The sequence below is a fragment of the Sturnira hondurensis genome, unplaced genomic scaffold, assembly GCF_014824575.4.
Source record: "Sturnira hondurensis isolate 20B ecotype Veracruz unplaced genomic scaffold, ASM1482457v3 Scaffold0017394, whole genome shotgun sequence".
Classification (NCBI taxonomy): Eukaryota; Metazoa; Chordata; class Mammalia; order Chiroptera; family Phyllostomidae; genus Sturnira; species Sturnira hondurensis.
The window spans coordinates 9,412,996-9,437,405 of NW_028090025.1; the positions used below are offsets into that span (position 1 = coordinate 9,412,996).

The 24,410-nt window shown below is 39.6% G+C and overlaps 1 protein-coding gene across 2 annotated transcripts in view; it reads left to right on the forward strand.

The window, feature by feature from the left end:
• Positions 1–4,236: 4,236 nt before the first annotated feature.
• The window catches only part of PARN (poly(A)-specific ribonuclease), a 181,235-nt gene continuing 161,061 nt past the window's right edge, over positions 4,237–24,410 (forward strand). For both annotated transcript variants that reach the window (XM_037067778.1, XM_037067779.1), the window contains exons 1-10: positions 4,237–4,403; positions 4,838–4,915; positions 6,209–6,288; positions 6,770–6,837; positions 6,922–7,003; positions 11,438–11,498; positions 20,346–20,511; positions 21,314–21,379; positions 22,092–22,130; positions 23,475–23,517. In XM_037067778.1, the coding sequence (XP_036923673.1) occupies positions 4,385–4,403; positions 4,838–4,915; positions 6,209–6,288; positions 6,770–6,837; positions 6,922–7,003; positions 11,438–11,498; positions 20,346–20,511; positions 21,314–21,379; positions 22,092–22,130; positions 23,475–23,517 (702 nt within the window). In that variant the 5' untranslated portion in view covers positions 4,237–4,384. The remainder of the gene's footprint in view (positions 4,404–4,837; positions 4,916–6,208; positions 6,289–6,769; positions 6,838–6,921; positions 7,004–11,437; positions 11,499–20,345; positions 20,512–21,313; positions 21,380–22,091; positions 22,131–23,474; positions 23,518–24,410) is intronic.

The following is a 24,410-nucleotide window of genomic DNA, read 5'->3' on the forward strand; positions in this document are numbered from 1 at the left end:
AAAATGAGGACCATGGCTTAAGTACCATTTAGAATAGGAATTAAAATGACCTTACCCCAATGCCCTGGCTGGCGTAGCTCAGTGGATTTAGCGCGGGCCTGCGAACCAGACGATGGCGGTTTGATTCCCAGTCAGGGCACATGCCTGGGTTGCAAACCGATTCCTTGCAGGCTAACTACCAGCAGGGGATGCACAAAAGGCAACCATATATTGATGTTTCTCTCCCTCTCTCCTTCCCCTCTAAAAATAAATAAATAAATAAATAAAATCTTAAAAAAAATGACCTAACCCCGTTTTTTAATGTTTTAAATCGCTGGTTTGAAGATCGTGAAGTTTATCGTTTGGGTGACTTTTTCTACCTCTCAAATTACTAAAGAGTAAAAAGATTGGTGATGACTCGTGTTAGTGCTGGGAGTGTGTGAACTCATTTTTCTGGAGGATAATCTGGTAATAGGTATCAGCATTGTGTGTGTGTGTTAAAAGACGTAACATAAAAATTACCATTTTAACCATTTTACATGTACAGTTCAGTGGCATTAAGTATACCCACATTGTTGTGCCACCATCATTACCATACATTTTCAGGACTTTTTAAAATCTTCCCAAACCGAAATTCCATGTCCATTTAACATCTGGTGGTCCCTTCCCCCAGCCTCTGGTAACCCCTCATTCTGCTTCCTGTCTCTATGAATTTGACTACTCTAGGTACCACACATAACTGGGATAGTACAGCATTTTGTTGTGACTTATTTCACTTAGTACAATGTCCTCAAGGTTCGTATAGGTTGTAGCACATACCAGGATTTCCTTCCTTTTTAAGGCTGAATTATTTTCCAGTGTATGTATATATCACATTTTGTCTATTCATTTGTTGATGAACACTCTGGCTGTTTCCACCTTTTGGTTATTGTGAATAATGCTGCTAATAAATGAGTGTGCAAATACCTGTTTAAACTTATGGTTTTACTTGTGTTGGCTGCATGTTCTAAAGTGGAATTGCTGCCTCCTATAATTCTATTTTTAATTTTTAAAGAGCTACCATACTATGCCCTACCTGGGTTGTTCAGTTGGTTGGAGTGTCATCTCCTAAATCAAAAGGTTGCAAGTTTGGTCCCCAGTCAGGGCACATACCTAGGTTGTGGGTCAGATCCCTAGTTGAGGCGTGTACAGGAAGCAACCAATTGATGTTTCTCTCTCACATTGATGTCTCTTTCACTCTCGAGTTAATAAGTATATCCTTGGATGAGAATAAAAAAATGGAGACTCACTATTTTGTTATCCATAGTGGCTGCACTGTTTTATACTTCTACTAGCTGTGCACAAAGTTCTAGTTTTTCATCCAATGGGTGTGAAATGGCATTTCAGTGTGGTTTTGATTTGCATTAGTGATGTTGAGCATCTTTTCATGTGCTCATTGGCCATTTGCATGTCTTTTTTGAGAACTATTTGTTCAAGTCCTTTGTCCATTTAAAAATTTTTTAAGATTATTTATTTACTTTTAGAGAGTGGAGAAGGGAGGGAGAAAGAGCAGGAGAGAAACATTGATGAGCTAGAGAAACATCAATCCATTGCTTGTTGTACATGCCCTGGGACTGAAATTACCACCCAGTCACATGTCTTAACCCGGCATGGGACTGGGGACTTTTGGTTCTGAGGGACAATGCCCAACCAACTAAGCCACATCATTTAAGGCAATTCAAGTCCTTTATCCATTTTTAACATTGGATTGCTTGTTTCTGAGTTGTCGAGTTGTAGGAATTCTTTATATTTTATGTGTATTAGCCCTTTATTAGATATGTAACTTATAAATATTTTCTCCAATTTCATTGTTGCCATTTCATCTTATAGTGTCCTTTAATACACAAGTGCTTTTATTTTTGATGTAGTTCAAGTTATTTATTTTTTCTTCTGTTTCCTGTGCTTTTTGTGTTACAGTCAGAAAATCATTGCTGAACCCAACATTATGGAGATTTTCCCTTTTGTTTCTTCTAAGAGTCTTATAGTTTCAGCTCCTACATTTAGGTATTTGGTCTATGTTGAGTTATTTTTTATGTTGTGTTAAGTAAGAGTCCAACTTCATTCTTTTGCTTCATTCAACATGTGGATGTTTAGCTTTCCCAGCACCATTGTTGAAAAGAGTATCCTTTCCTCAAAATTGGCCAAAGAACTTATATGCATATAAGTATATAGTCCATGGAGAGGGACAACTATGAGGTGATGGCAGGGGGTGGAGGTTGAGGAGACAGAGGCTGGGTTGAGGGAGGCAAACTGGGGGATAAATAGGGATATCTGTAATAGTGTGAATGATAAGAAAAAAAAGAGAGCATCCTTTCTCCATTGAATGATCTTGACATCTTTGTAGCAAAGCATTTGACTATATATGCCAGGGTTTATTTTGGGGCTCTCTAATTGGTTAGTTTCTGTCTTTCTTTGACAGTTTTAATCAGAACCACAGTGTTTTGATTACTAAATCTGTTGTAAACTTTGATATTTATTTAATTTAAATTAGTTAAATTTAACTTAAAGTCGCCATATGGGGCCAGTATTTTCAATTTAGTTTTTAAGCTGAAACAAGAGGACAGAGACATTTCAAGCTTGAGGTTTGACTACTTGTCATACTGTTTTTTTTTCTATCCCTATTCCAGTTGAACTCTAGAATTCACATTCACTCTCTGCTCCTCACATTAGGGATAGTGGGAATAATTACCTGCATATAAATTTCCATTGACTGAGGCAAGGAAAAACATTTTGTTGTGGGACTGTCATCAAACTCAAGGGGTTCACTGCTTGGGGTGTTCTATTCAAGAATGAGATGTGGGGCCCTGGCTGGTGTAGCTCAGTGGATTGAGCACAGGCCTGCGAACCAGAGAATTTCGGTTCGATTCCCAGTCAGGGCACATGCCTGTTGCAGGCCGGTCCCCTGCAGGCCAACTCCCAGCAAGGGACGCACGAAAGGCAACCATACATTGATGTTTCTCTCCCTCTCTCCTTCCCCTCTAAAGATAAATAAATATATAAAATCTTTAAAAAAAAGAATGAGATGTGGTTGTCCTAAGGATAATTTATATTTTTGCAGCAAGAAAAGGAAACAGGGGATTAATATCCAAAGCTGTTTCCAGGAAGGGAGGCTTAACCATTGCTTATATCCACTATTTGGTCAATTACATGTTGATTTCTTCTTTGCAGTTGGCTACATTTATATATTAGGTTCCTGCCAAGCTCATCCTGTTGAGCCAAAATACATCTTAACATTTAGCAAGAAGAGCATGTAGTAAGAATGGCTCAGACCTTGAGACCCTTGTCCTATATAACAGGACCTTGTGGGAAAAATATGACCAAACTCTTATTTGTTCTTTAGAGTACTTAATATTTTGGGGCGAATGGGGGATGATGACAATGGTTCTCTTTTCAAAAAGCACAAGTAGCTTGTACTTAGTATTCTTTCAAATCTAAGAATGTGAATGCAGGGAAATGTGACAGCAGCAAGTCAGCACTATAATTTAATACCTTACATTTACTTATACAGTGCTTTACAATTCACATACATTATCACCACTGATCCTTAACCCTATTCAGTGGATGAGGAAATTGAGGTTCGGGTTGAATAAATCCTAGACCTAATAAATGGCAGAGTTAACCAATTCATAGTTGACTTTTGTGAAAGACCAAGGCGAATTCATTCACTCTGCCTATGTTTACTGAGCTTCTACTGTGTGTCAGCACTGTTGCAGGCTCTGGGGATCAGTGGCAACCCCCAAAACTACTTTAGTCGAGACCTCATCTGCTTTCCTCTCCACTGCCAGTGGCTAGTGTGGTAGATAAGGTCTCAGCTTGTAACTCTCCCTCCCATTATTATTATTGCAGCATCTTGCTCTTTCTCTTAAAGAGATAGATGGCCGTGATTCCAGGGGCAGGTTTGATTCCTACTTGACTTTCCCATGTTCCCCCCAAGTTAAACTCTAATAGGGGCAGGGACCTTGCCTTTTCTGCTCATTACTGTGTCACCACTCTTTTTAGAGTGCCTGGCACACAACAGGAACCCAGGAAATATTTGTTCATTGACTGGATGTCAGGACATGCCTACTTCTAAAGTGAATGCCCTGAGACCTAGTCTCACAGCTCAGAAAACGCCTTGGGGACCTCCAGGAGGAGGAAATGGCACGCCCCTCCTCTGTCCCTAAGAGTGAAGGGAAGCCCGGCCCTGACCCCGCCCCTGCCTTGACGCAGGCGCACGTGACGCGCGCCGTCGCGCGCTGTTTCCGGAACTCGCTGCCGGGGTCTCTGCCACCGCTACCTTTTCCGCCGGTGCGGTCGCCGCGGAACTCTGCGAGTAGAACAGCCCGGTTCGGTCCGGGCGGAGCCGGGGTTCCGGCCTCCCTACAGAATGGAGATAATCAGGAGCAGTGCGTGTCCGGCATGCACCTCCCCGCGTCCCGGCCGTTCCCCTCACTCGGTCCGCTAGGCCCGGACAACAGTCGGCCCATCTGCTTGATGGGCCTGAGGCTGAGGCAGCCTGTCAGGAGTTTGCCCCCCTAACCCTGTGTGCCTCTTGGGGGCTTGTCCTTCTCTGGGCCGTGCTCCCCTCGGGGCCTAGTTCTCCTGCCTCGGCACCCCTTAGGGCCTTGCTTCTTCCTGATCCGTACACCCTCAGTCCCTGTTCCCTTTCGGCCCATGCATCCTTCGGAGACTTGACGATGTCCGTTTCTTAGCGTCCATCCAGGACTTGCCCTCCAGGCCCCAGGCCTTTGGAAATCCTTCGCCCTCCGTCCCTCTCCCCTTAAGCGCTTGTGGGCAGGCAACCAGGCCACCGGTTCTGAGCTTCTCGGTTTCTCCACAGATTTTAAGAGTAATCTTCATAAAGTGTACCAGGCCATAGAGGAAGCGGACTTCCTTGCCATCGATGGGGAGTTTTCAGGTATCCCTCGCTTGCAAGCTCGCGTAGCACCTTGCATTGCGTAGCTAGGACGAATCCTGACACCCTGCCCCTGACTTTTGCTTGCTGGCCCGTTTTCCCTGTTTATATCCTTCCAGGAGTCTCAACATTTCCTCTTACATGTTTCAGAAGCAGGGAAGTAGATTTGTGATTATTGGTGCTCTGAGGGTTGCAGAGACAGTATGGTTTTGATGCTGCTTAAAACATTTGGACAGATGGGTAGTAGAGAGCTTGACGTTTAGGGTCAGGGTTTTTTTGGTTGTGTGTGTGTGGGAAAATATAACACAAAATTGCCCATTTTAACCATTTTGCAGTTAACTGTCATACAGTACATTCACATTGTTGTATATCCATTTCATGAACTTTTTCATCTTCCCAAACGGAAGCTATCCATGGAAAGAAAACAACTTCCAATTCCTCCCTCCTCCCCCCGCCTCTGGCATCCACTGTTTCTGTCTCTGTGAATTTAACTATTCTAGGCATTTCCGTAAGTGGAGTCATACAATATTTGCCCTTTGTGACCAACTTCAGAGTCGGGTTTTATGCATTGTGAAAGTGTTCATTGCCTACCTTGGCATGGGTGTATATGTGTGTGTAGTACTTCCGCAACACAATTGCAAGGATTTTTTTTGCTGTGGATCTAAGACTAATTTTTAAATCGTTGAAATCAGTGTGAACAGTAGACTGTCTTTGGTATAGGCATCCACTTTCCCTATATGATTTTACACATTTAAAAAATTCATCAGCTCTTTCTAAAGGAATCCATGCTGGGATTCCTTGGTTTTAATTATACATGCCTTTTGTAGTTGGAGCCAATTCTGTGGGAAGCTAAGAGTTTTCACCAGAAATTATTTTCTCTTGACCTTGAAAATATCCTTGTTGTGTAGATGTTACTCCAGACTGTTGGCCAACACTGAGACTCTAACAATAATACACTTCAGAATTTGCTGATACCAGATTGTGCATTAAAATTTGAAAGCAACAAAACTTAATTATAGAGATCGTTTTCTTTAATCATTACTGTGTTTTGAAATCTGTTTTAGACACTATAACTGCCTGATCTTAAATTGAAACGTTCACATCTCTAAATTCGTTATTACAGAGTTTAGCTTGGTGACCAGTGAAATGAATGCTAATTTTGAAAAAGTGAAGTAAGGAGCACTTTGTAATTCATGAGACTATAAAATTATAGAGCCATGGAATAGTTTCTTTTAAATTAAAAATGATGTTTTTATGTTAGCATTTACTAAAAAGTTAACTTTTCTTAAAATCTAGGAATCAGTGATGGACCTTCAGTCACCGCATTAACAAATGGTTTTGACACTCCAGAAGAAAGGTATCAGAAGCTTAAAAAGGTAAGTGGATGTGCTAGAAAATCTTTTTTCCCCCAGGTCGGTCCTCCTTACATTGAATTATAGAGAAATACAGTCATTAAACTAGCACATTGACTTCTCCACCCCAGGTATGAAACAATATTTTAGTGTTACTTAAAACAACAGCAAAAATAATTGTTTGCTGGAAAACATTTTTGGGGAAGATTTAGTATTTTCATTGTTGATTTGATGTATAGGAAATATGATATGGTTATTTTGACCATTTGGAAATAGGCCTAATATTATGATGCTCTTGATGGTGGATAGGTGCTTAATTGGGAAAAATATTAAGATATGTATATAAATTAATAATGCTTCTAATGCATAATCTATAATCTGTTCTAATTGGAAGTATTCTGCCAAAGTCAAATTGAGTAATTAGAAAGCCGACTTAATTGAGAATAGTGTTGCTTGATAGAATATATAGCATTGTTTTGACAGATGTTTTATTTCCCTTTTCCAGCATTCCATGGACTTTTTGCTGTTTCAGTTTGGCCTTTGCACTTTTAAGTATGACTACATAAATTCAAAGTAGGTTGTTTTAACAAATGGTGGGAATTCTTTTTTCATGGTGTAATATAACCCCCTAAATCTCCTTTTACCTTATTTTTCCAGGTATATAATAAAGTCATTTAACTTCTATGTTTTCCCGAAACCCTTCAGTAGATCCTCCCCAGATGTCAAATTTGTTTGTCAGGTTAGTAGCATAATTGAATTTTGTTTTTTTTTCCCTGTTGTGACTTGCTGATGAGTCAGTGTCTATATGTGGACTCAGAATTCTCTTTAAAATTTGGTTCTGCCACCAACTTTGTTTTTTGAGCAAATCATTTTACCTTTCTGACCTTCAGTTTTAGGGTTGTAAATTAATTACACTGCTATCTCCCACTTTACTTCTTAATGAATTAAGGAATCAAGTTAGAGGCAGAAATCAGAACTTAGCTTTATTAGTAGTAAAACTTTGAGAACTGCATGAAGTGTTCCAGGTATAGCCACAGAATGGCTTTGAGAACTTGGCTTTGTAATGCAGCTTTATGTTGGGTTTTAATATCTTGCACCTGAACTGAACTTACAGCTCAGGACCTGCAGGCTTCCTCCCATCTCATTCTTTATGCACCCACCTCCAAGGGTCGAGCTTTATTTTTTGGAACAGTAGAGTATATGTGGATCCTGTCTAAAAAGAGAGAACCTAGAAAGAGCTAAACTGCATACCCTTAGTTCCTTTTCCCAAGCTTAATCAATTAGTGAAGGGAGGGTAGAAAGAAACTTCCTTCCAGAGGAGGAGAGGTCTTCCTTTGTGAGCCACGGTAAGCATACAGGAGATTCTCCCTTATAACATCCCCTTTAGGGTTGTTGTAGCTGACCTGGTATACACTCAGTAAATATCAATGTCCTTTTTCTTTGCTGTTAATGATCTGTTATAATGGGTAAAGCGAACGTGAGTAAGTATTTTAGTGTGGATATGTGATTAAAGATGAGTGTTAATCTTTTTCCACTTATAGTTTTGTGCCCTAGCTTCTGTCCCAGTAGCAACATTTGTTCGTTTGAGTCTTCCTGACTTTCCTTTCTCCTGCATGTAAGTAGTAATGCAGTTAAGAAATCCTGCAGGGAAGACTTTTGAGTGACTGAGTCATGTCAAATTCTTTCTGTAATAAGGCAGATATTAGCAAATGAAATTGAGAGATAATCTCAGTTATGTTTGGGGCTGAAAAGAAAACATGAATGTAATTTTGGTTTCGTGACCTGTTTTCTTAAATTAACAAATAAACCATAGTTGATATTTTCTTTACCCTGCAATTAGTTAACAGCTATTTCACAGTCACCTTGGTATAGGATACTTAAGTAAACAGTATTTGTAGATTTTTCACTGAGAGGAAAATAGGCTCAGTTTGGAAATTTGTGTGGCTCCAGTTTTCCAGTAGTACCAGCAGAAGAGAGTTACTTAAAGTGAGTTCCATGGCTTTAGCCAGAGATTAAAAAAAAAACAAAACCCTAAAGATTCTACCAACAAACTCTTAATAATAATCAGATATAGTAAATTAGCAGAAATCAAAACCAATATTTAAATATCAGTGCATTTCTATACACTGTTCACTTATACACTGTTAGGTGAAATAAGTCCTATAGAGAAGGACAAATACTGTATGATCTCACTTCAATAATTATTTTTTAAAAAATTGAACTAAAAAAAAGCAGTGCCATTGAGGCATGTTAGGATTGATTCTCTGTTCTGAAAGATTAACACAAATAAGGTTATTCTAGGAAGTATATTGGAAACAGTTTAGAGGAACTCTATTCATTGGACACAGGTATGTTGTGGCTACACCTGGAATACTTCATACAGTCCTAGTTGCCATCCATTCCTTGAAGAAAAAGGTACAGACTTGAAGACAAGCAAGAGACTAATATTTTAAATGGAAGGAGGGATAAAAAGGCTGTAATTCTGTAATCAGGAAACGCAAAGACAGAGAAAAGGTTTAGATTCAGCATGTAAACTTGTGATTTGTATGAATAAGGTAAATGATAGTGTCTTTGAGTTTTCTGTCTTCTTTCCTCCATCTAAGGTGCTTTTTGTTTTGTTTAAAATTCTATGACTGCAGCATAGTCACATCATATAAGGGAGTTAGGATCTAGAGTCAACAAGTAGGGTGAAAATTCCATCTGGTCAAAAATCACTCTTCAGAAGCTCTTATCCTTAAAGTAGGTGGATGTGGGGGTGGGGATAAAACAACCTAATGTGCTTTTTGAAAAGCAAGTGTTGGTACTCACAGTGAGATGCTCACACCCTAGTCAGGGTATGGAGGGTTGGACAGACTGAGAACCAAACACATTCCCAGTGAATGTGCCCATTCTGTGGAATGACAGGCAGAATAGCATGGTATTCACATTGTTTTTATCTCTTCTCTTTCATCTCCCTTTTCCTGGCTGAACATCCGTAGTTGAATTAATGGAAGATGATACACATGATGAAAAATGAAACATTGCTGCTATCTATAGAGTAAAAAATGAGTTTTTTTGGTAATGCTCTCTTCTCCAAACCTCTTCCTTCCCATTTCACTTCTTTTTCTAGATTTTTATGTGCATGTATACATATATCCATATGTCTACACACATACACAGAATTTTAGCTTTTGCTTTAATATACACAGAATCCTAATATTTATGTTTTATATAAATTGCATTTTTCACTCAACACATCTTTATGTATTATATATCTGTAATCTTTACACAGTATAGATATGTATAAATTTATTGAATTGGAATTTAGAAGCTTTCCAGTGGTTCCCAATTTAAACAGTGCTATAGTCAAATCCATGTGCAATATACTTTTGTGTAAATATAGGACTATTTTATAGGACAGATTTTCTAGCAGTGGAATTATCTTCCCAAATAGCTGTGTTCATCTCTTGAATCCTGAAAATGGTACATTTAGCACAAATCAAAGGTGGTGGATAGTAAACCACAAATAGATTTTGTTGATTCAAAGGATTTTAAAAAATTATAGTAAAATTACATCATGTAAAATTTACTATTTTTAGTGGTTTTAGGTTCAGTTGCATTAGGCACATTTACGTTACTTAGGTTACATGTGCAACCTGAGTTTGACTGGAAAATACATAGCTTCAGAAATGGAATAGATGAATCATTGACTCTGGATTTTTAAAGAGGAGGAAATTAGGATGTTTTGGAATTTAGTTACAGGAGGGGCAAGAATGCCTTTCCATAGTACATCTTTCAGTGCCTGTCAGTGATGGAATAGGTAGGTGGGCAGAATTACAAGACGACACAAGCAGAGAGGCTTGTGGTCCAAGTCAGGAGACAGTGGGTTTTGGTTCAGAAAAGGATAAAAATGGAAGATGTCAGGAGAAAGGTTGCTTATTTTAAAACTATAGAAAACCTGGCCATGGTGGAAAATGATGTAAATGTACTTCAGTGTGTGTATGTATAACAGTGTCTTTTTATATTCTGCCATATTTGAAAAAGAATTTGTGTGGGCTAATAAGATATATAAAGTTTTTGTGGAAGATTACCAAAAATAAATTAAAAAATTGGAAGAAAAGAAAAATGCAGAAGTGATTACTGTAGTGTGGTTAGAATAGAGAATTTGTGCCAGAGCAAGTCTCCACTCTTTGCTTTGCAGCTTTCTACCAGCTAAGAAGGGGAAACACACAATCTGTGGCCATAGGATCAAAACAAACCAGGGCTCAGAAGTTCAGCTTTGCTCAGACTAGGGACCTCAGAACACTTCCCCGTCCACTACCACAAAGAAATCATTAATGTAGACCTTGCTTTTAATGCTGTCTCTCAAGCGAATGCTGTAATGAGTTTACTGGGCCAGTACTGTGCCCCACAATCTGGACTAAGTGTGTAATGTCAAAGTACACTTCAGGAAAGGTAGTTCTGTGAGAGGTCAGATTAAAATGATTCAAATGCTTCGTCCTTTCATGTTCAGACTTAAAACAAGAGTAAAATTAGAGTGACTAGAGTAATGTTTTCCACTCTTCAGTCAGTTTGAGCAAGGACTTTGTGATTTTGCCATTTTTTGTGTACGTTGTGTAGTTTATTTACTTGAGGTTTTTATTTAAATTTACTTACATTTTGATGCACTCTTGGTTTGAGATGTTTGTTTAATAAGTCTTATTACTGGGAACTTTTGTGTATTTTGATCTCGAATGTAAAGAATATCCAGTTAAGATCTAATGTGCTGTGAATAGTGATGTTTTATAATTTGAAGTGGATACTGATATGAGTGAGCTACCTTAAACTTGAACCTCGGGTGAGATAATACAAATAATATTTTACTTCTACTTATAGTCATTTATTCAGTACAGTGGTCAGGAGTTTTCTGCCTATTGACAGATTGTATATTCACCAAGTAAGGTTTTCTTATGTATTGTGAAACAAAGGATATTTGTTTTGTTTACAAGTTACCAAGGAGCAGAGCCCGGATAATTTAAGTAAATGAATGGATTGTTTGGCAGGCTAGGAGTAGAAATACCTTGTCTTCTCATCTTTGGCATGTTGGTTCTTTGCCTGGTTGCCTATATTTACTCAGTGAGTTACTTCTCTGCTGCTGTTTACGTACCTGCCACTAACATCATTGAAATGTATGTCCTGTGTTCTTTTGTTTCAGAGCTCAAGCATTGACTTTCTAGCAAGCCAAGGATTCGATTTTAATAAGGTTTTTCGCAATGGTAAGATTATGTGTGACTTACTTTAGAACTTGTAAATGTGGATTCAGTTGAGAATTACCCTTTTGTGCTTGTTCTCTGAGAGAGAACCTCAGATTTCTAGTACATCACAGGCAGCCTTAGAGTTTTAAAAAACTGCTGTGCCATTTTCTTCCCTTGGCCTAGTCAGCCATGAATTGAACAGGAACACAGATGCTCCTTCATTTAGCTTTGATGACACCTCTCAGGCTCCCGGGTTTATGATTGGTATTTACTTATCATTTATTTTCAGAGTTATCTACTTATACATAGTTATACTATAGAATAACATGTTATTTATAGTTTATTCTGTGTGATTTACTCACCTAACACCTGTGGGGAATGCTTACCTGTTTTTTTTTCCAGTGAGGAAAATAGTATGCCATTGTACTTAAAAAGTAGCTGTATTCTCATAATCCTGTAATGAAAACTCCCTTTTCCTATTGGTGCTTGTTTTATAATTGTAGGTGGTTTCTCTGTTTCTCATGGGAGAAAAAGTCTGCACAGTCTGCACAGTTATGATGGCTGACTTGTTGGTGTGCGAGGCTGCTGGGCACCCTGCAACAAGGGACTGTGTCTCATTCTGTGCCCTTGGTGCATGATTCCTGTCTTTCAGGGAGCAGTGACCATCAAATATCTGATAAATGCGTGTTTGACATTAGAGCACACCAGAGTGGTTTTTCTTCCTCCACTCATTTATTTCCTGAGAAGTGTTCGGAAAACCTCTGGTTTTTACCGTCAGAGTAAAACCATTATTACCATCAGAGTAAAACCAGAGTAAAAACCATTATTAAGCACCTGTTGCTCTAAGGTTAATAACTACTGTTAATTTAATTATTATCCTAAACTATACTCTTTTTCATGGTGAATACAGATTTATTGAGTAAGGTAAGGAAAAAGATTTTTTTCAACAATAGATCCAGAAGATAGACTTCAAATAAATTCATTTCCCCTCAGTGTGACCTTCCTGGGAAGCCTTTAGAACCAATGCCGTGTTGTTGCTTAGTTGCTTCATTGGTGCTGCATCATAATTTCTATTGATGATTTGGGGTTTTAGAAGCACTAAAAAGTTTTGGAGCCCAAACTGCTTAATGTAGTGGGTGAATGAACCAACTGGGTAACACAATTTGGGTGTATAACATTTTTTTTCCCTTTTGGCTCATATGTGATTCTAAAAGCCATTATAAAGTACAAGTTCTAAATGTAGTTAGAGCACTGTATTGGAATAAGGACAAAAATCTTTCGAAGGAATTACTTTAACTAGACTCATATCAGTGTAGTATAGTTTCCAGCCTGATGGTTTTATTTTCATAAAACGAGAGAAACAGTTAATTTAGGGTGTGCCTCATCTCATTATTTCATAGTCAGACCTTAGAATATTTTAGTCACAGATGAATCAGGATTCCCAGGCCATCTATTATGACCAGAACTCTTATATTCATGCTGTTGTTGATATTCTAAATCTGATCTAGACCTCCACTGCTTTCCTTATCAGATCTTTCCAGTCACACTCCGTAAATGCCAGGCCTTTCCTCCTGGTAGTGTTGTTGGAAGTGGCTGTGACTTCCTTTCTTAAAAGGGAGCCAGATGACTCCTTGTTACCATTCTCCCTACAGCCTGTCAGACACAGGTAGTCCTGCCCCCACCCTCTTTTTATATCTCCAGCCAGACAGTGGTAGGTATCCTTGTGTACCCATGCCACTTTCAGACCACCAAATTCCCTCTTAGGAGCTACAGTTCTCAGGACTGTCACCTGGCTCTGTTACCCCTCTTTGTGCTGATTTCATGACATTCACCAAAATGACAGCCTTGGCTTTGGCTCATTGTCTTTCTCTCCACTCCTGCCTCTGTCCTCATTCTTGGTGACTTCTGTATCCACAGGTTGACCAGCAAATGCTCTGTCTGGTCTGTTTCTTGCGGAGATGGTCAGCAGTCCTTGCTTCTACTTTCCCCTAGCCATGCCTCCTTGGTAACATCGTGGGTCTTATCACCCACTTCAAGGATTTCTCTTTGAGGGCACTACCTCCTGTTCTTCTCATTCACTTACCCCAATACCTCATTTCAGCAATCTGTTGACCTCCATTGCTTTTTCACTATAAGTGTCCTTCCCTTCTCCTGTCTTGACTTTTCTCCTTATCCACGTGGTCCATCATATCCTTCCTCCCTTCCCTTGCTCCTCTCTGCTGCCATTGCACTTGCCTAGCACAGTCTTGACACTGGTTGGATCTGACCACCCACCTTCTTTGTTTCTGAACATCTGAATATTGTTGGAAAACATGCCACACCCGAGCTAATTTGTTACTTTAAACTCCTGACCATAAGCTTCAAATGATTAGTTATGCTCAAAAATCATACTTTTTTCTCAGCTAGAAATTTCCTTTCCAACTCTTTAAAATGTCTTTTTTTTTTACTATATTTTTTTCCCAAACTTCCCACCCTGCCTGATGACGGTGCCTCTCAATGAAAATAGAAAAAAGCAGAAAAGAGCTGCTGCATGCATGTTCTTCCTTCCAGGCCCATGTCTGACTTGGCCTTCTTACCTCTGTTCCTACAGTGCAGAGGAGTCCCTGTGCCTGTCAGCGGCTGATCCCTGCCTCCTGTCAAGTAGTGGCTCCTCCAGTTTGCCCTTTGCTCTCCTGAATTATTTTCCCTTCTTTACTGGATCATTCCTGTTTGTATTTTCCCTGACTTTGAACTGAAGTTGGTAATTTCTTCCATAATGAATGTGGGCAACCACCTCAGTAGTAGTAGTATCTGGTAACAGAAGTGGTTTTCTAATTCCGTCATACTTTTTAAATTTTGTTGTTGGTTTTTTTTGTTATTATATTTTGTTGATTATGCCATTACAGTTGTCCCAGTTTTTCCCTATTCACGCCCCACCCCCAGCACCAGTACTACCTCAAGTGGTCCCCACACTGTTGTTCATGTCCATGGGTCATGCATATAGGCTTTTTGGCTACTTCATTTCCTATACTGAACTTTATATCCCCATGGCTATTTTGTAACTGCCTATTTGTACTTCTTAATCCCCTCACCTCTCCACCCATACACCCACAACTCCCACCCATTTGGAAACAATCAAAATGCTCTTCATATCCATGATTCTGTCTCTGTTCTTGTTTGCTTAGTTTGTTTTTTAGACTTAATTGTTGATAGATATGTATTGCCATTTTATTATTCATAGTTTTGATCTTTTTCTTAAAAAATTTTTTTAGCATTTAAAATAATAATGGGTTGGTAATGATGAACTCCTTTAGTTTTACCTTATCTGTGAAACTCTTCATCTGCCCTTTGATTCTAAATGATAGAATCATTTAGCTTTGGTGGGTAGAGCAATCTTGACTGTAGGTCTCTGCTTTTCATGACTTTGAATATTTCTTGCCAATCCCTTCTAGCCTGCAAAGTTTCTTTTGAGAAATCAGCTGACAGAAATTCCCTTGAAGGTAACTAATCTGCTTTTCTCTTGCTGCTTTTAAGATTCTCTCTTTATCTTTCCTTTGGCATTTTAATTATAATGTGTCCTAGAGTGGACCTCTTTGCATCCATCTTGTTTGGGACACTCTGTGCTTCCTAAACTTACATGTTATTTCCTTTACCAAATCAGGGAAGTTTTCTTTCATTATTTTTTTTCAAGTAGATTTCCAATTTCTCATTTTTTCTCTTCTCCTTCTGGCACCCCTGTGATACAAATGTTGGAATGCTTGAAGCTGCCCAGAGGTGACTTGCACTGTCTTTGTTTTTTGGATTCTTTTTTCTTCTTGTTGTTCTGATTGGTTGTTTCTTTCTTCCTTATGTTCCAAATATTGAAGTAAAGAACATTTGATTCTTGGCTGCATCTACTCTACTGTTGTTTCCCTGTAAATTGTTCTTTGTTTCAACTAGTGAATTCTTCATTTCTGACTGGGTCTTTTTTATGCTGCTGGAGTCCTCACTAAGTTCCTTGAGCATCCTTATAACCAATATTTTGGACTCTGATATATTGCTTATCTCCCCTTTTAAAATTATTTTTCTGAAGTTTTTTTGCATGTTTTATTTATTTATTTATTTATTTTTAATATATTTTATTGATTATGCCATTGCAGTTGTCCCATTTCCCCCCTTCATTCCCCTCCACCCTGCACACCCCTCCCCCACCATTCCCCCCCTTTCGTTCATGTCCATGTGTCACAAGTTCTTTAGATTCTGTATTTCCCATAGTATTCCTGCCCTCCCTCCTGTCTATTTTCTACCTACTGTCTATGCTACTTATTCTCTGCACCTTCTCCCCCCTTCTCCTCCTCCCACTCCCCTGTTGCTAACCCTCCATGTGTTCTTCATTTCTATGGTTCCACTCCTGATCCAGCTGTCCTCTTGGTTTGCTTTTGTTTTAGGTGTGGTTGTTAATAACTGTGAGTTTGCTGTCCTTTCACTGTTCATATTTTTCATCTTCTTTTTCTTATATAAGTCCCTTTAGCATTTCATATAATAAGGGCTTGGTGATGATGAACTCCTTGAACTTGACCTTATCTGAGAAGCACTTTATCTGTCCTTCCATTCTAAATGAAAGTTTTGCTGGATAAAGCAATCTTGGCTGTAGGTCTTTGGATTTCATGACTTGGAATACTTCTTTCCAGCCCCTTCTTGCCTGTAAGGTCTCTTTTGAGAAATCCGCTGACAGTCTGATGGGAACTCCTTTGTAGGTGACTGTCCCCTTATCTCTTGCTGCTTCTAGGATTCTCTCCTTCATTTTAATCTTGGCTAATGTAATTATGATGTGCCTTGGTGTGTTCCTTCTTGGGTCCACCTTCTTTGGGACTCTCTGAGCTTCCTGGATTTCCTGGAAGTCTATTTCCTTTGCCAGACTGGGGAAGTCCTCCTTTATTATTTGTTCAAATAAGTTTTTCACTCGTGGCTGTTCCTCTTCCCCTTCTGGTACCCCTATAATTTGGATGTTGGAACATTTAAAGATGTCCTGGAGGTTCCTAAGTCTGTCCTGATTTTTTTGAATTCTTGTTTCTTCCTTCTTTTCTGTTTGGTTGTTTCCTTCTTCCTTCTGGTCCACTTCATTGATTTGAGTCCCAGTTTCCTTTCCATTGCTGTTGGTTTCCTGAGCATTTCCTTTCATTTCAATTAGTTTAGCCTCCATATGCTCCTCTAATTTGTGGCTAAATCAACCAATTCTGTAAGCATCCTGATAACCAGTATTTTGAACTGTGCATCTGAAAGGCTGGCTATTTCTTGGTCACTTAGACTTATAGGCTCTGGGGCTTTGAGCTGTTCTTGAGTCATAATGCTTGGTCAGTTCGCACCTGTTATGTACGAGGGGCGGAGCCTTAGGTGTTCACCAGGGCGGGGCAACCCAGTCGCTGGGTTGTAATGCTGTATGTGGGGGCAGGGTCAGAGAGGGGAAAAAATGGTGTTTTGCTCCGCTCCATTCTCTCTCAGATTTCTGTCCCCTCTGTGGCTTCCCACAAGCAAATTGGACCCCTCTGGTGCTGGTTCCCTGGTGTGTGGGCCCATGGACTCTCCAGGACCCTGTGGGTCTCTCCAACGAACTCTCTGTGAGCCTGGGAGCCTCTCCCGGCCCCTGAGAAAGTCTTTCCAGTTGGTGCTTTCAGGCTCTTATTCCTGTCGCTGGGGCCCTAGCCTGCAGGGTCTGTCTCACTGTTCGCTCCTTCGCTTGGTTTATCTGTGTGCAAATGTGTGACTGCAGTCAGCCACCCTGCTCCCTCACTGGGTCCGCTCGTTGCCACCCCACGCCTGGGATCCACCAACTGCCTCCGCTTCCACTCCTGGGTCGGTCGGACTGAATGGTCTTTCCAGCCCGACCCTGCTCTGCCGCTGCCTCCACCCCTCTTACCGGTCTGGCTGAGTGGTTCATTGTTGTCGGACTTCGTACAGTTCAATTTTCACTGTTTTGGCTGCGTTTTTGTTTCTAAAACTTCGCTGTCTTTAAGTTTAGTTGTGGGAGGGGGCACAGTGTTTCCACCTACGCCTTCATCTTGGCCGGAAGTCCCCTTATTTTTCTGAAGTTTTGATCTGTTGTTTCATTTGGGCTGTATTTCTTTGTTTCCTCATTTTGGCAGTCTCCCTGTGTTTGTTTCTATGTATTAGGTAGAGCTGCTATGACTCCCTGTCTTGGTAGTGTGGCCTAATGTAGTAGGTGTCCTGCAGGCTCCAGTGACACAGTCTCCCTTATCACCCAAGCTGGGTACTCGAGGTGCATCCATTGTATGGACTGAGTAGACTTTCCTCTTGATTGCTGTTGGCAGGTCAATGGGAGGGCTTCATCGAGGCCAGTCAGCTACAAGGACTATCTTTGACCACTTAACCACCGATCTCTGCCCTCTGAGGAGGATCAGCTGTGTGGTGGGGGTGAGGTAGAGGTGTTCTGACATGGTCTGTAGCTGTCCACTGGGTACACAGGCTCTGGGGTTTCCTGGGTGGTGCAGGCTATGGTCAGCTCTCACCTATCGTCTGCCTAGGTTTTCCTGCTTAAACTACGAAGCAGTCTGAGATGGCTGCCACTTGTGCTGGGCCTGGAGATTCCCAGGCAAAGCCAAGTTGTAATCTAGGATGACTGCTGCTAGTGCTGGACTTGGGGCCACCTAGCAGGAGGTACAGGGGCTGGGAGCTCATTGAGGCCAGCTGTTGCTTGTTTGAGAGGATTTAGGAAGCTGTGAAGCATGAGCCAAGACCAGCCATTCATATGGAGAAGCAGCTTGGGTGGGACCGTAAGTCGGGTGGCAGAGGCTCAGGGGATCTCCAGGGCAGGGCAAATGGTGTTAGCCAGGCTGATGGAGTCTCAGATATGGGACCAGCCTGTCAGCTCTGTGGCTTTGTCGGGGGAGGGACCTCTGCCTCACTTTCTGTCTGGAAGAAAGCTGTCCCCCAGTTCTTGCCTTGATGCCAGACACTTCAGTTTCTCCCTGTATGCCACTGGTGCCTTTCAAGCTGTTACTCTGGTGCTGAAGCTCAGAGGAAGTGAGTCTGAGTAGGTTTGTTTGTGGATTCTTTAAGAAGAACTGCTTGGGACTCTTGAAGTTTCTTCCCCTGACTCAATCCCTGCTGATTTTTGTCGCCAGAGATATGGGAACTTACCTTCCTTGCACTGGAATTCTGGGCTAGGTGGTGTGGTGGGCCTGGGACTCCTTGCTCTCGAGATATCTCTCCCGAATTTTTATTCACGACACATGGACATGGGACAGCCCATTCCGAGTCTCTGCCCCTCCTACAGTCTGTATGGATATGGTGTCTTTAATTCTGTAACTGTTAGACTTCAACTCAACTTGATTTCTGATGCTTCTGAGTGATGTTTGTTCTGTATTTTAATTGTAATTTTGGTGTAGTTGTGGGAGGAGGCAAGCCATGTTTACCTATGCTGCCATCTTGATTGGAATCCCTATCATGGTTTTTAATAAACTTTGTTATAGCAGTGGAAATAATGTCCTACATCTTGGCATGATGGTTGGCAAGTACAGCCCCTGCCTCTTGGTCTCCTCTTAGTGACGTGGGCCAGCCCCTCGGCCCTAATTCCATCATTGTTTCTACAGAGTTCATTGTTGTCCTATGGCTTTTAAGACCACACATATTCTGATGTTGCCTAAATTTCCATCTCGACTCTTTTCTCCTGTGCTGTAGACTTATGTAAAATTTTAATTTATGTATACCCTTAGATGATTTCATATATCCAGCAGGTAGCTTTTGATTTTCATCCTTGGAGCCCCAAACCTATTCTTTGCCTATTTAGTTAAGTGGCCCTGTCATCTTCCCAATTGCTTAAATTTAGTAGCATTATTTTTTATTTTGCTTTTCCCTTTATTCTCTACCTACAGTATTTCAATAGGTTCTGTTTCTCCTATCTCTAAAAACCATTCTTCCTGTCTTTGTAGTCTAAGCCAGGGTACAAACTATGGCCCACTTTCTATTTTGTAAATCAAGTCTTACTGGGACATAGTCATACTCATCTGCTCATTGTGTATTACTGTATTACTCCTTTCATGCCACAGGAGTAGAGCTGAGTAATTGTAACAGGGACCCCCATGCCATATTTTAGGCTTATGTCTCACAAGTCTAAGACATTTACTATTTGTCACTTTAAGAAAAAGTTTACTGACCTCTGATACAGGCGATCATCTTCTGCCTCGATGATTACAGTGGACACTTGCTTGTAGCTCTGACTTCCCTATTGAAACTCTCATAGGAGTCAAAGTGTTCTTTTAAAAACATGAAGCAGGTAATGTAATTATCTTGCTTAAAATCCTCTAATGGCATTCTATTGCTCTTAGGATATAATACATTTTTACTCTGTCCTATAAGGGCCTGTGTAATCTTATTGCATCCTGTCTCCAACCTGGCCATCTCCCCATTCATTGTGTTCTGGCCATACCAGCTTCCTTACTGTTTTTGGGAAAGTCCAAGCCATTTCCATTCTCAGCACATTAATACTTACTCTCCTGCCAGAAATACTCTTCCCCCAGTTCTTTGTCTGATTCGTTCTTATCCTTTGGATCTTCACTCAGAGTGGCTTTGTGTGATCATCCTGGCTAAGTGATTCCCTTCACTTCAGAGCAGGGTACATCTACTTTGCTCACTGTTAGAGCCCCCAGAGTCTAATCAGTTCCTGCAACAGCGTAAGTACCAAATAAAAATTTGTTGAAAGTAGAATGAATAAATGGAGTGCATGAACAGGCAAACATTTCAAAATTACTTGTGTTTTCTGTTGATTTTTTTGAGTGGTATTTAAATATGGTAAGCCTTTTTTTGGAGTATTTTAGGCTCTTTGGTGTGTTCAACAATTTTTATGCTATACAGGTATTTCTACTAATCCATTCTTTTAAAAACTGTGTTTAGGAATTCCATATTTAAATCAGGAGGAAGAAAGACAGTTAAGAGAGCAGTATGATGAAAAGCGTTTACAGTCCAATGGTGCAGGAGCTCTGTCGTATGTGTCTCCTAACACGTCAAAATGTCCTGTGACAATTCCTGAGGATCAGAAAAAATTTATTGACCAAGTGGTGTAAGTTCTAAACTGGAACCAAATGTGCGTCATGTATGTGTATTGGGGCAAGGAGGACTGACATCTGTATCTTGAGCCTGTGCTGCACGTACACAGTACAGAGAAGTGTAATGTGATTGGAGGATTTAATTATGGCACATCTGAATTCGTGTGACAGTAGCACATTGTAAATAGGATTCTGTGTACTAAGACTTGTCTCATGTCACTGGAAAGACCTTCTAAGGGCCTGGTACCCACTGTCTAGTTCCTCTGAAGGCAGAGAAATGAATGAGGTCCATCCAGGTACTTGCAACATGGCCATATCTTTTTCTCAGTGAAGTTTCTGACAAGCCAATGTGCCATCAAAGAAATGTCTAGAGTTTACTTATCAGTGTAACTGCTTTACTAGAAAAGTAAAAATTTAAATTACTTGTATTGATGTAGCCTTGAGGGGTTGTTACTAATTAATAGCAACAATTAAAAAATGCCAAAATATTAATTATTTTTCTTTAAGTCTTATTATAATAAAAAGCTATATGATTTGTTAAAACTACATTGTCATATTCTTTTTTCAAATTGATTACAGAGAGAGTAATATTGATGTGTTGTTTTTACTAATGCATTCATTGGTTGATTCTTGTCTGTGCCCTGACTGAGGATTGAACCCACAGCCTTGGCGTATCAGGATGATGCTCTAACCAAGTTACCTGGCCAGGGCATATGTTCTTAACGTTTAGAAGGCTTTTGAGTATGATTGTTTTGTTGGTTGATGACTTTGTTCCTTAAAGATATTGACAGTTATGTTTTTATTTTAATTCCTCAGAGAGAAGATAGAAGATTTATTACAAAATGAAGAAAATAAGAACTTGGATTTAGAGCCATGTACAGGGTTAGTTGCCCTGAATCTTTTCACATCTTCTTTTTGGGGAAAGGTAGATGATTTCTGGCATGTGCTAGATTTGATCTTTTAAAAGACACCTTTATAAGTAGTCTTTTTATTACAGGCATGCTCCCAAGATTTAAGCACTAACTTTAACATTGATACAGTGGGATGATGGTGTATTGTGACACTGAATGAATGCTTTGTCCCATTCTGGAGGGGAGACAACTGTTGTGCAACTTTGGTTTTGAGTTTATACTCGAGAGTGGCATAATTATTTTAGCCTCAAGGAGAACTTAATGCATAAACACTTCAGAAGAGCATTTACTCTCAGGCCACGTCTATCCTTTTAATTTTTCTCTGTGGTAAAAAACATCCTTCTTTTTACTTTGTGACTAGCTTCACAAAAGTGTTTTACTGTATCTGTCTACTTTAAACACTCTTTATAAGCCACAGGAAGTAATACTTCAGTTAAATGGGAACTTGACCCCTTAGATAAAGGTAGTATAATAATAATAATAATAATAAAAACTTTTTGATGAAGACAGGTGGTGAGAAATCCTCACACTACAAACAGCCTGCTCAGTTTTCGTTGCGTATTGTCTGTCACTTTTATTGAAATCTGCTTTAAAAATTAAATGTCTTTCCCTACCAGTGCTTGATCAGTTAGGATTTTCTTTTAATAAGCTAAGATGAATGCCTTCTTTGTTTGTTTTTATAGGTTCCAAAGAAAACTAATTTATCAGACTTTGAGCTGGAAGTAAGTGTTTATATTATATGCAAGAGCTCTGTGAGGAACCCCAGGACTCAAAAGCTAAAGATAGTATCTTAGTTCCCATTTTGATGGGAATTGTGTAGTACTTGGTGGTTTGACATTCCACATTCTTTTTTCTTTTTTTAAGATTTAATTTTTTTTTTATTTTTAGAGAGAGGGGAAGGGAGAAAGAGAGGGACAGAAACACTCATATGTGACAAACATTGATCGATTGTTTCTTGCATGCTCTTAGCTGAGGACCTGGCCCTCAACCCAGGCGTGCGCCCTGACTGGGAATTGAACCAATGATCTTTCGGTTTGTGGGATGACACGCAACCACTGAGCTGTACCAGTCATGGTGACCATCCCATGATGTGTGGTGCTTTATTTTATTTCCCCATATTTTCTTAATACCCACTTATTTTGTTTGTTATTGCTTGCTAATAGTTATTAAAGCCTTTAATCTTTCTTTTAATTGTCACTTTGGCTTTGTTAAGTTCTGGGTATGTATTGTTTTTGCCCTTTGAAAGTATACAATAAAGATTTGGTTTTAAGACCTAGGAAATAGCTGAATTCTTTTTCTAAATCTGGGATTAGACCATGACTTAGAAGAAGAATGGGTTTTAGGAGATCTGTGAATCCCCTGAAGTATTATCTAAAAATTTGTTTCCATTGGTTTCATTCTGTTTTCAAGTGGATCTTTAACCCCCAAATTGCATATCAGTATTAGACAATTTGATGTTTACATTTGACTTTGTTTGGGATTCTTGTTCCTGGATTAGAATCTGTCAATGGCATGTTTACTGGGAATTACTTTGAATATAACAGGAAAAAGACCATTGTCCTTTGACTAGCTCCTTTTTTTTATATTATCCTTCGAACCTACTCCATGTGGATTCCAGATCACTCTTGTTGGCTGATACAAACTACCACGCCAAACTGCAGAGTTATCCATTTCAAATCTCCCATGTGTGAGCCCATACAATATAAAAACCTGTATAATCAGTTAGGAAGTAAACATATTTGGAAGAAAGATTGGACTGTGTGGTAATAAGCTGTCTGTATAATGTGACACAAGACATTTCAGAAAATGCCTAAGTCCTAAAAAAACTATTTTGAAATCAGATACATACCCGTGTGTTTGAGAGCAAAGATAGGGAATGATTTAGCAGCTGAAATATTGTGGGATATGCTTACTGTAAAGTCTTCATCATAATAATACTTACTTCATATTTAATAAAAACAATCCAGTTACTTAAATTACAGCTTTATAGTTGCTTTTAAAATACTTAAAGTTTTGGTTGTCATTGTCTCATCTACTGATAATCATGTTTTCTTCTTTTTCTTTAGGTATCCCAAAGGTATTCACGTTGAGACTTTAGAAACTGAAAAGGTAACTTCAAGTGTTATCCAGGGCAAACAACACACACAATGATTCATTGGTATATTGAAAGTCAGAGTTCACTTCCTGGCCCTGCTGTTTATGAGCTGGGTGACCTTGGGCAAGTCATTTAACCTCTCTAAACTTCATTTTCCTCATTTGTGCATTGGGGGTGCACATGATAATGATGATCTGTACCGATCTCACAGCTTTTTTATGGTCATCCAGTAGGTAAATGAAAGTAAACAGACTTTGTAAACTTGAAAGCATGCAAATGTTAGTACATGTTCTAACTACAGCAGAAATTTGTCATGATATGCTTGAAAAAATGGCTTCTGTTATGTGGGCAAACAAAATTAAATGTTAGAATTTAGGGCATGCCCTGTCTGGCCAGTTCGATTTCCAGTCAGGGCACATGCCTGGGTTGCAGGCCAGGTCCCCAGTACCCAGTTGGCGTGTGAGAGGCAACCTTTCAATGTATGCCTTGCACATTGATGTTTCTCTTCCTCTCTTTTCCTTTCCATTAAAGAAATAAATCTAAAAAAATACATCTTAAGAAAAATAATTTGGGGTGTCAGTGTCTATACTGGTGTTGTCACACATTCCCAAGGCGCACTGATAGAACATGATGGATAATGGACTGATGGTGGGTTCCTTTTGCAAAATTTTAGGATTTAGAATTTAATTGTTGCTTTAGATCTCAAACTATATGAGATAAAGTGAATTAAAAATCTTGCTAGAAGAGAAATATCAAATTTTAACATAGGTTTTATGGTTTAATTGATAAAAAATGCAGTATATGAGGAAGAAGGCACTAATTATCTGACAAATACCAGAAAATCCAGGATTTTTCTTGTACATTAATGAAGTAAGATGTAGGAATTTATTTTAAAGGCATCTGCTTA